Source organism: Eucyclogobius newberryi, unplaced genomic scaffold (genome assembly GCF_026437365.1).
Source record: "Eucyclogobius newberryi isolate DKJ021-1_F unplaced genomic scaffold, fEucNew1.0.hap1 SCAF_19, whole genome shotgun sequence".
Lineage (NCBI taxonomy): Eukaryota > Metazoa > Chordata > Actinopteri > Gobiiformes > Gobiidae > Eucyclogobius > Eucyclogobius newberryi.
The window spans coordinates 30,087,774-30,099,223 of record NW_027315823.1 but is presented as its reverse complement, the minus strand read 5'-3'; the positions used below and the strand labels follow the sequence as shown (position 1 = coordinate 30,099,223).

The window sequence follows — 11,450 nt, the reverse complement described above, 5'->3', positions numbered from 1 at the left end:
TACTACTTCTTACCAAATATGTACCAAATATGTAGCACTCAAGATGGCTGTTAATAGGCTTTCATCAGTTGTCATACGCCAATATCAAGAGAATGACTTAGACATGTTATATCTTGACTCTCCATAGAACAATAGTATATAGTCTTTCATTTAACATTTAGACTTTATTTATCCTCCTCTTCCATGTCTGTATTTAAAGTGTTATTCAAATGGCCCATCCCCGGTGTGTGTCAGGCCGCAGTGAATGTCCTGCTCTTTCACAAAGGGCCGCTGTCACAATCAAAGCAAATCACATGTAAAGGCCAGGCTGTTATTCTCTTCTATTTCTCCATGTCTGATGCTTATCTGGGACTTTTTGTTTCTGTGTAAACACTTGCATCCACCTGCAGCGGGAACAAAAGGCTGCACGGTGCTGCTAGTACCTGTATAACTCAGAGTTTTAGGGCTCAAACGGGCCTGGACGGTATGATTATAAAAGAAAATCGATCACACTTATCCTGGTTTGATCCAAGTTGAGTCCTGATGTAGAGTCGGTTTGGTCCTATTCTAGTCCTGGTTGAGTCCTAGTCTAAACCCAATTGTAATGTGGTTTGTCTAAATTTGGAAGGTTCCTGTCGGTGCCGATCCTAGGCCCGGATAAAGGGTTTTGACATGGAACAACCTAGTCAAATGAAACAGAAATATATTGCTAATATGGAAAATTACCTAATTACAACAGAAGTGATTGCCTCAATTCCACTGGGCAAGGGTAACAAGCATATTTTATCATTGTCATCATCCATACTTCAGATCAGAATCAGAATCAGAAAAAGCTTTATTGCCACAGTCCGAAAACATAGGAGCAATGAATAAAATAATAATAATAGCAACGTCTATAGGGTCAAATGTGGCTTGCATAATTTAAGAATTCACTAATAAAATAAGGTGCAAAATGAACTTGGTCTCAGTATTTACACAGATATTTACACAAAAATGTACTTGTGTCTCTAAAGGAAGTTTTTGAGCTCTACTTAAAAGTTTCCCTATACAACATTGTGGAATGATCTGTATGTAATAAGCAGGTATATTGTTTTTCCCCAGACTCTTCGCCCTGAGTCCAAACGCTCTGACGACATGGCATCGGTCAACAAATCCCCTCTGGCAGGTAAAAGTCTGCCCGCTCTCCCCTGCCATATGTTTGACGTCAAAGCAAGCAGATCAGTCCACAGCTTGCTTTCTGTAGCGTGATTGGTTAATCCAGGGTAGATCCTCGCACTACGTTTACCAGCGTTAAGTGTATTCATTTGCTCTGATTGCATCCAATGTACGAAAACTAAGCACTCATAGTTGTCGTATTGCACAATTTGTTTCCAACTAAAAGATCAGTACGCATGGAAAGATATATTTAGAAGTTGCCCTGTGGCGTTTTCCTTGTTCGATTAAGAAAGCAAAAAAACGCAATTCATTTCCTCGTTCTTTTTCATTGTTGTTGGTTTTGGTTTTGAGTGTTTCCCCATTGCAGAGAATTTTAAGTTCCTTATTGTTTTCTTTGCAGCTGTATCTTTAGATCAGCGTGGCGGCCCAAAAGATGAGATTTTTATCACCGATGTGGCTTACTGTGAGCAAGCGGTCATCCTCATCAAACAGGCCAAGCTCCCCCAGACCACCTACCAGCGCCGCAAAGAGGACGGCACACTGCCAGTAAGCACCAACCATCAACTATACTGTACTTTTAAAGGATTTCAAAGTACTTTGTAATAGAAAACGATAGATAAAGTTGCATGTAGAAAATACAGAAATGAATGTTAATCCATTTGCATCATTATGACATTAAAAAGCACTTCATTGTACTCATTGTAAGTGTGTGTTTCAAAAAGTTTCGTTTTTCTTACTATTTTCTTGAGACACAATTTTAGTTTGCAAATTGGGTCAATCAGGAGTGGAATTCTATATGAAATTACTTCTCGGCTGCTTGTTAGATAACAGTATTAACGTGGGATGAATGAATAAGCTCCAAACAAAGGGATAGTTTTGTGAGATTATTTCCCTAATCGAGGTTGGATAAGTGATTTAGCCAAACCGGAAAATGAATGGACACTAAGCACATTGTTTATGCGTCTGCGCTTATATTCATCTCTGCTTAGGCATTATTGTGATATGTGTTCTCTCTCATTTTTAGAGAGTGGTCTGCCCCAAGTGCCGTTTGGGAGTGACCCGGATCCACGACTTGTCCCAGGCTGACATGAAGAAAGTGAGACAGTTAGCGCTCATCGACATGACAGCACTTAGCGATCTCCTAGAGCTGGAGGTCAAGAGGAACAAAAGTGGAAAGAGAAAAAATCCAGGTACGTTTTTGCAGGCTACAGGTTAATTGACTGTAAAGGTAACTGTAAAACAGTGTTACACAGTGCGAAAATGCTAGAGTTATGCAACTTCACTAGAATACATCCACTTCCACAGATATATCACCTGACAACTGAGTTATTTTACAGAAAGCATTCTTTTTGGAGTTCCCTTGGCGACGCTGCTCGAGAATGACCAGAAAGTGAAGCCACACACCTCCATTCCTCTTTTTATGCTGGCAGTAAGTCACACAGACACTTCCAATGAAATTATGTACGCATTTTGAATTCTGTCCAAAGGGCTTTTTATTTTGTTTTAAAATTGAGTTTGAGTTAAGTTAAGTACATTGGTGTAGTTTACTCATTCATTTACTTTCAGAGGGTCATCATTTTATGCTACACTCTGGGCAATTATGACTTTTTGTGTGTGCATTTATCTGTAATTTAGTGTGTTTCTGTCAAATACATTACCACATCAAGTTGCAATTTTATTATAGATGAAAACCCTTCACAAAATGGCACTTATTACACACAGTGTTACTATTATTATTTCAGTTTCTAAAGACTTTGTGGTCTATGTTCAAAAATCAATACTTTACTCACACTTACAATGCAAACGTATTTAGTCTGGTTTAGTTCATGTGAAGCACTTTGGCTGGACACAGACCTGTATTGCAGTCTTCTGTTTGTGCCATGGTGGGCCACACCCTGCTGTAGCAGCAGTTACATTGAGTTACCAGTAGAGGTGATCATGAGATTGTTATCTTCACCACACTGTCTGATAATGGCCCTTTACCTCTCTCTCTCATCTCTGCAGCTGCTGTCATTTCTGGAGAAGAAAGGTTTAGATTCAGAGGGGATTCTGCGAGTTCCTGGCTCGCAATCCAGAATAAAGGTACAACGTCTGGATATATATTTTTACAGTCCAAAACAATCAGGTGTTACTAAGAATACCTCTTCTTTGGTCCTGCTGTCTGGTGTTTCACAACATGAAAAATGTTGGCGTCTATCCAATATTGACTTGGTGAAATGTCACAATGTGACCATGTTTCTGCAGTTTAACTACTGTTGACATTTAGAAAGAATGGTCTCATACGAAAAGATCAATATTGTCTTATTGTGTAACTCCCACCAAAACCTTATCACACTGTATTTAATTCCTGTCTGAAAGGTATAGACAGTTACACAAAGTCACCAGGAGAGGGCACCCTTCATCTCTGTGGGATAAAGGTGCAACACTGTTGTTTGCGCTGCAGATGAATAGAAAAAATGGGATTAATATGAGATCTTTTGATATTATATTGGGTAGATAATCATTGAATTGAATTATTGTGTGCAGACACCATTAAAATATAATTAAATTAATAATTCAAAGGCCCAATATGAGACTAAACAAGTTTTACAACTAACAATCAAAGAATGACAGTGTAGTGTTAACTCCATGTGTGTGTCTCATCTTCAGAGCCTGCAGCAGAGTTTAGAGAACACTTTCTACTCAGGACAGTTCAGTTGGGATGAAGTGAGCCCAAATGACGCCGCCGCCCTCTTAAAGAAGTTCATCCGCGAGCTGCCTGCGCCTCTGCTCACACCAGAATACCTTAACACGTTCAGCGCTGTCAGAGGTAAGTCCCTGTAGCCAAGCTTGTGTCGAAGTAATTGTACACAGAATGCTATGTACTATGCTAAATTACCCTAATGGAAAACTCAAAGACCAGACAAGCATGATGCGTTCCCTCATCTGTTCCCTTTGGGCAATTTGAGTTTACTTCCATTTATAGTTGCAGTAGAAACACTTGGACATAGTCTTGACCCACAACTCTTCCTTTAAATGTCCTCAGGTTATGCCTCATCTGAAAACTAATTAAAATATTGCACTAACGATCTCTACTGCAAATTGTTATGTCTTTGGGATATGTTTATGTCTTTTTAACGTTTTTTTAATCAAATCAATGAGGGACTTTAAAGCTTTGGACTTCTACAGGTCAACTGCAAAAGGTTATAAAGCCTCTGATCCATCACTAATTCCCATATTAGCATTGTAGCACTGAAAATATTAGTATCACTATTTATTAAGTCCTTTTTTCACAGTGGAATTAGTTTGATCTCCTTCCAGATTGAGACACACTAGATTTCTATTACGCAAGCTCCCATTGTAGTACTCTGACACAGCCCTTCATTATTTGGTTGAGGGTGCGGCATTTTCCGAAGTCAGCAATGTGTTACTAATAATAAACATAGAGTAACATTTGTTTAAGTCACACTGTTCTTTAGAATGTACTTGTTGACATCAGGCAGTGAGGATTTATTATGTTATAAGACCTGTTATTAAAAGGTCTTAGTAGAATATGCAGTCAATCAGAACTGAGAAGTAGCATATATTTTTGAATTAAGTTTGTACAGTTTTATATTTTGGAGGGAAACCGTACATATTAACAAGTTTTGTAATATAGTAACAAAGGAAGGTGAAGTCAGTCAGAATAAGGTCATTTCTGACAAGTTTAGGCTGCAAGAATAATCACAATCAAGTTGGAATCCCAGTTTGGATGCTTGTAATTAGCAAATCGCTAACACTGCAGTCAACACTACATCATTTCGGGTGCAAATTATTACAAAATCTAACAAGCGTATAGTTTAGACCTCACAAAAATGCATGGAACTCTTTCTGGACAGAATCCTATTGTTGCAAATTGTGATATTCAGACATGTTTTTGTTGATATCTTTGATTGGATTGCACTTTAAAGACTAAATATAATGTCAAATGTAGTGCATCATTCGCACGACTTAATTGCCTCGCATTTTCGTTACTATTACATTAGTATTGTGTACTCTCACTTTAGGACAGATTCTATATACAATTTTTCCTCGTCCTCATATGACACAAGGTGGACCGCCCTTTTCCCCTCTTCTAGCTCAGCAGGAGCAACTTATAATTACCTAAATGTCTTTACCTTGATGAGAGCTCAGTGGGATCCTTATCTTTGCCGCCTCAGCTCCAGCAATCAGCCATCAAGATGAACAAGTTGATAGTCTTTTTATAAGCATCTTTGCCCTACATAGTCATAAATACTAGACTAGAGCACGGTGTCTACCCCCAATGGCAGAAACTGTGAGGTACAAGTACAGTTTTATTAATGGGATCTGATTGATGACTCACTTATGAATGGTATGTACGTGATGGATGGCCCACGACCACAGAGTCATAAGCTAACAAAGCTAATAGCCACCTGTCAGACGTGCCATTAGACCACGCAATATCAGGAAATGAAGACGTGCGATCAAAGATATATACGTTTTATTTATTTTTAATTGTATTCGTCTCTCTTTTTCAGACATTACAGATTTGAAACAGAAGCTGCACATGCTGAACTTACTCGTACTACTGCTGCCCGAGCCAAACAGGAACACGCTGAAGGTGGGACGCTGTCTTTCATTACGTTCACTGTCGTAGAATTCAATTGAGCCCAGTTTTCACGCATAGTTTATTGGTATTTATTGCAAAAAATAACCCATATTCTAATGAAAAAAATAAAAGCTGTTTGTGTTGACAGTCGAGGGTTGCAGTTGTGGGGCTAAATGTCTTTTAAGTCTGCAACATCTGTTCAAAACTCCTCAGAAAGGCTGTCCACATACGCTTAATTTCTCCGGCGTACATTGTTAGCTTTTATTAGATCTTACTAGTAAACCACCATGAATCATTCTAAAGGCGCAAGCTTTAAAGCCCACCTGAACTAATTATTCTGACTCCGACTGAGCAGGAGCTGTCTCTGTGCATTAACACGGCTGCATTTCCACTGCAATAATCCACCCCATTTTCCACTTGTACATTTATTTCTCTTAATTACAATTGTCATTTAGGCTCTGCTGGAGTTCCTGTGTAAAGTGGTGTTGAGGGAGAAGAAGAACAGAATGAACCTCTGGGCTGTAGCCACCATCATGGCGCCAAACCTCTTCCTCCATAAAGCTGTGCCCAGTAAACTGACCGAGGGGTCGGAGAAGGGACACGCAGAGAAGGCAGCGGATGTGATGAGGCTCCTGATACGATACCAGGACCTACTCTGGACGGTGCGTGAACTAAAAACAGTTATCATGAAAGTCCTGGCCGGTGGTGCAGTGGTTCGAGGTTTTGCACATGTGTGGTTGTTGCCACCTCGTCGCTGTACAGTCCAATAATGCCTTCGGAAGAAAAATATATATTGTTTTAATTAACATGAAAACATTATACAGAAAATACACTATTCTATTTCCCTTAAAGGTAGATTATGTAAGATTTTTTAGTCAAATGTCCTAAACATGTTCAAATCAAATGCCAAATGTAACAATCGTAATGCTGCCTGATTCTTAATTACAAAAACACTGGACATGACGGTCAAGTTGTCGATTGTAATTTGGGGTATTGGTTCTCAAAACGTCATTACCCAATCAGAAAGCAGAATGAGCCACACGAGTCTCTCATTTGTGTTGCCAGTTCCTACGACTAAATGCAGTGTGTTTATCTCTGCATCTGACCACTCGCTACCTAAAGTCTGGACGTTCTTTTCCGAGCTGGACATGAGGCACGGCCTGTTTATGCCCTGAGAATGAGGAAAACTGGCTTGTGTACCTTTTTTAAACAGAAAGAGTGCAGGCTACAAACCGCCCCTTCAACACGCTTTAATTTGAGAGGAAAAAATCTAAATAATTTGACATGAAAAGGACAACGGAGCATATTATGGTGGTTTCATGACATTCTGAGGAGAGTCTGAAAGGCGATGAAAGAGTTGCCATCACGCCGAATGTCTGTCTCTGTCAACAGGTGCCGAACTTCCTCATGAGCCAGGTGCGACGGCTGAACGAGAACACCAGCCGTCGATATCAGTTTTACGATCGGCGCTTCAAGAACCTGCTGAGGAAGATTCACACCGACAGCCGTGAAAAGCCGGAGAAAAATGTCCCTGAGGTGAGCTTCTCGTACACTCTCTTGTCTTATAGAAGTGATACTCATGACGTTATGAGGATTAATGCAACACGTGGTTCTGCTCTAGATGTGCCGCACAGTGAAGATCCAAGTTGGAGACACACAGACCAGCACTATGGAGATTCATCTTAATATTAACTCACGGACCTGTGACATCTTGGCTCAATTTCAGCGCCAGTTTCTCCGCAGCCCTGAAAACGGAAAGGGCAAAATGCGAAGGTATGACGTCATTTACCATACTTAAGATACAACCAGGAAATTGGAGCTTGTATAGTAGGTTTAATTTCATTATACAATCTTAATACCAATTATTGTTTACTTGCTTCAAACAGAAACGGTTCACTGGCCTCTCCTGACTGCGCCCTTTACGAAGTGGGAGGTAACATCGGTGAGTAAAAGTCGTTGCACTTTTTATCTTCAGTGGCCAAAGAGCTGACATTTGTACGTCTTTCTGCTCATTGAGTTGATGAAAGGAGCACAGTCTTATGTAATGAACTATGTTGCTGCCAAAGAGACGTGGGCTGTGCATCTGCAGTTATCAGAGCACACAAATGCTCATTACACACGTCTCTGATTCTCACAGGACGACCGCCACAGAGAAGACAAACTACCAACGCCATCTAAAACTACTCTGGAGTTCTGTCCAAGCTTATGTAAAAACAATTGTAGGGACTCACAAGGCAGAAAGAGTTTTGAGATATATAATAAGTAATACATGAAATAACTCTCACAAAAAGTCTCACAATAGAATCAAATTTGAAGCTCCTTTACAAAAACAGATTGTTTTGTTGCAGCAACAGCAAAAGAAAAAGCAGAGGGAACAATATAGACCACGATCCTTTGCTTTATTACAGTGCAGACTATAAAGTAATACAGGTTATTTTGCACTTTTTTGGAATATGACAGAAATGAGTCACACCGAGTGTCGTAAATTTCTACAAATCTGTTAGCCTCTTCACAATATCGCAATATGTGAGGTGAATATTTTTGCATAAAATTGCATCCCTATTAAAATGTATAGAAAAATGAGGAACAAGAGCTAGTGAAGTGTTAAGTGACAACTTGACACTTCACTAGAACGGTGTAAAAGCACAATGTGGCTTTCACATTTAAAACACAATTTGTAATAGTTACTGTCATTGTGATTCATCAAAGTAAGTTTTGTGTGGTCTGTTTAGGCGAGCACTGCCTGGATCCGGACACACACCTCCAGGACCTGTACAACAGTAACCCAGGAGGGGAGTGGGTCATCCGGCTGAAGCCCAACAGCAAACTCGTGTGAAGCGTGGACATTCTCCGCTGTGACACGCAGCCATCCCTCCTTATGGACCTTTGGAAACCCTTAGAGCAACAGGGGACAGAACATAACACTAACAGATGGAGGACAGACAGGGACAGGCCCGGAGCTGAGCCTGAAGACCCACGGCTCCCACTGCATTTTGACTGTTTTTAGCTCATCTGCATATTTTTGCCTCTTGTCTTACTGAGAGGCCGGGAGCGTGAGTGCTGCTGACGCGAATCATTACTTCCAACATTGAACCTGCTGCAGAGAAAAGCAATCGTGGCAGCCATTATGGAGCAGATGGAGCCGAGTGGAGCACCTCTGGGCGAAAACGAGAGGCGGCGCAAAGTTCCACCCCCACCAGGCCTCGCTCCGCTCCACAAATCACACACGGCGCCATGTGTTCGTTCCTCCTACGCTCCTCGCTTTTATAAACTAGTCTCTAACGTTATTGTATGTACGAGTGTTGCAGCGGGGAAAGTCAAAATGAGAGAACTGCACTTTTGCATATCAACTGTAGGAGCGGCCAGGGCAAACAATGGCTGTAATTGCTCCAATCTCACGTTTTGAATGATACAAAATGAGGACTGTTACCATAGCAACTAGCAATTCATTTTTTTTTCTTTTTTAAAGGATTTTTGGCTCTTAGGCTTTATTGGACAGAACAGGTGAGCGTGAAAGGGGGATGAGAGAAGGAAGGACATGCAGCAAAGGGTCAAAGTCAGGAATCAAACTCACGACCCTGCGGCCGGCTGCACATGGAGCCTGGCATGTGTGCTGCACCTTAACCACTCTACCACCGGGCAGCATAGCAACTAGCATTTCTTAATAAATATAGACCCTATACTATACTATACTATACTATACCCAATACTATATCATTAGAGCGTTCAAAATTCTTCAAAATGAGGCAAAATGAAGCATTTTTTATAACACTAAAATCTTTATAATACAAATCAAGCAACAATTTAACATTTTCAAGGTATAAATATCAGTTAGTTTGGTTTTCTTTGACAAAAAAATGTTTGAGCTTCACAAAAGGAATAATTTGTGGTACAGTATATTATAGCTAGATCAAATATAGTAAATATAAAGTATTCACTTTTGCTCTATTCCAGAATTTAGAATGTTTTGAAGGATCTATTATATGATAAAATAGTCTCATAAAAAACAGGCACAGAGCTTTAAAAGAACATTAATCTAGTAGAAGCTATACTTGATTACTTGTTCCAGTAAAAATCAATTGCATCTTCCACTCCAAACAATACGTGTGCTCGCCCAACACAATAACGCTGCATTTGGCCTTAAAACACGGCCCCGCCCTGCTCACTTGTACATACAGTTACCGCCATTGCCAATATAGTAATATAGTTTCAAGTTGATACATTAACTTAAGTAAAACAGTATTCTCTCCTCTATGGTAACACAGCTTGACTGACTGATGGATAAATTGATCGGTGAATCGATCCATGGATTTGACTGACTGCCTGGTTGGTCAGTAAACAATAAAGGAGATCCTCAAATTGGCTTCACTCTGCACTGATGAACTGATAAGCTGTTATCTGTGAAGCCCTGCTCTCCCCTGGGCCTTATGGAGAACCTCAGGACCTTGTAACGAGCGTGCACAAAGACACTGTATTATATTGGCTGCTGTAGCTCTTCATGGAGTCGTGAAGCTGGTCTTCAGTTCGAGACTGTGAGGGAACATTTGGGGTTATTTATATCAATGTTAAATGTTTTGTCTTGAGTATTTGGACGGTTGTGTTGCCCATACTCTGTGTAGGAGTTTGCAGTGTTCATGTATATATCTTTTTTTTCTTTTTTACCATTTTGCTGTAACATAAATGTACATATTTCGTTGCATAGCTCTTTTTTGAGACATGGAGAGAACTCCGGTGTCTGACAGGGACGTAACAGTACAGTTTACTATACTATGACTACTACTAGACTATGACATTTGAGTGTACACACTGTCATGCATGTTTTCAGAGAATGAATTATAACATTTAACAACATTTAAACATCCTTTGTGTCACCTTGTAAGCAGAAACCATCCATCGAAATAACACATTTTCTGAGCAAAGCAAATCACATCTGGAAGAAAATCCATTATTTTAGCTCCGAACTTGTAAACCGTGTTTCCTTTACACCGGCCACATTTAAACACCGCGCACACTTGTCGATGCAGAGGTCTTCATCATTCACAACACATTGTCACATCCGGCGCCTGCGAATGTGTTTCAATTTGTTAAACATGAACGTTTACTCTCTCAGTCTGAGATCGTAGCCATGTTGGTGCGACGCGGCCATTTTGTGGAGGTATAGCATCCCTCCACTCTCCTCCACGGACTAAAGTAATGACAGCCCCATCTATCAGCCGCCCCTGTCACCTCCCCATAATGGATCATAATGGCACTGCAGCCGTGCATCTCCAAACTGAGGAATCGCATTTCTTGGAGGTTAATAAATAGCTGTTATAAATTCTCCTGGCCTATACTCCTGGCTGCGTGTGTGCATGTGTGTGTGCATGTGTGTGTGTTCGTGCATGTGTGAGATGAGCTTCATTACACAATAAGGTCCAATTGGCCTGTTCCCGGGGTCCCAGCCACAGTTCAGTGCCTCCACACAAAGCAGTGCTGATGAAACGGCCGTCTGCTGCCGACAATCAGGGGAAGTAGGTCACCTCTGAAGGCACATCCCAGAGGGTACGGTCCAGCCCCGAGCACCCTGGGAGTCCGGACACATGGGCACAAGCGCTTTCACCCCAAAAAAAAACCCACGGCAATACCGCCAGATCTGGAGTGTAGTCGTGCTCCTGTCTGTCGACTGGGAATGCAGCGCTGTAGCCTGGCTTTCCACGCACGTTCATGTTTTCGCCGCACCTTTTAAGTC

General features: G+C 40.9%; 1 protein-coding gene across 2 annotated transcripts in view; it reads left to right on the top strand.

Moving 5' to 3' along the window:
• Nucleotides 1–9,054, top strand: part of arhgap40 (Rho GTPase activating protein 40) — a 22,830-nt gene extending 13,776 nt beyond the window's left edge. For both annotated transcript variants that reach the window (XM_072452617.1, XM_072452616.1), the window contains exons 4-15: nucleotides 1,081–1,144; nucleotides 1,535–1,680; nucleotides 2,159–2,324; nucleotides 2,472–2,563; nucleotides 3,139–3,216; nucleotides 3,784–3,943; nucleotides 5,652–5,734; nucleotides 6,178–6,384; nucleotides 7,115–7,258; nucleotides 7,344–7,495; nucleotides 7,609–7,664; nucleotides 8,455–9,054. In XM_072452617.1, coding sequence (XP_072308718.1) covers nucleotides 1,081–1,144; nucleotides 1,535–1,680; nucleotides 2,159–2,324; nucleotides 2,472–2,563; nucleotides 3,139–3,216; nucleotides 3,784–3,943; nucleotides 5,652–5,734; nucleotides 6,178–6,384; nucleotides 7,115–7,258; nucleotides 7,344–7,495; nucleotides 7,609–7,664; nucleotides 8,455–8,558 — 1,452 coding nt within the window. In that variant the 3' untranslated portion in view covers nucleotides 8,559–9,054. The remainder of the gene's footprint in view (nucleotides 1–1,080; nucleotides 1,145–1,534; nucleotides 1,681–2,158; nucleotides 2,325–2,471; nucleotides 2,564–3,138; nucleotides 3,217–3,783; nucleotides 3,944–5,651; nucleotides 5,735–6,177; nucleotides 6,385–7,114; nucleotides 7,259–7,343; nucleotides 7,496–7,608; nucleotides 7,665–8,454) is intronic.
• The last annotated feature ends 2,396 nt before the right edge of the window (nucleotides 9,055–11,450 follow it).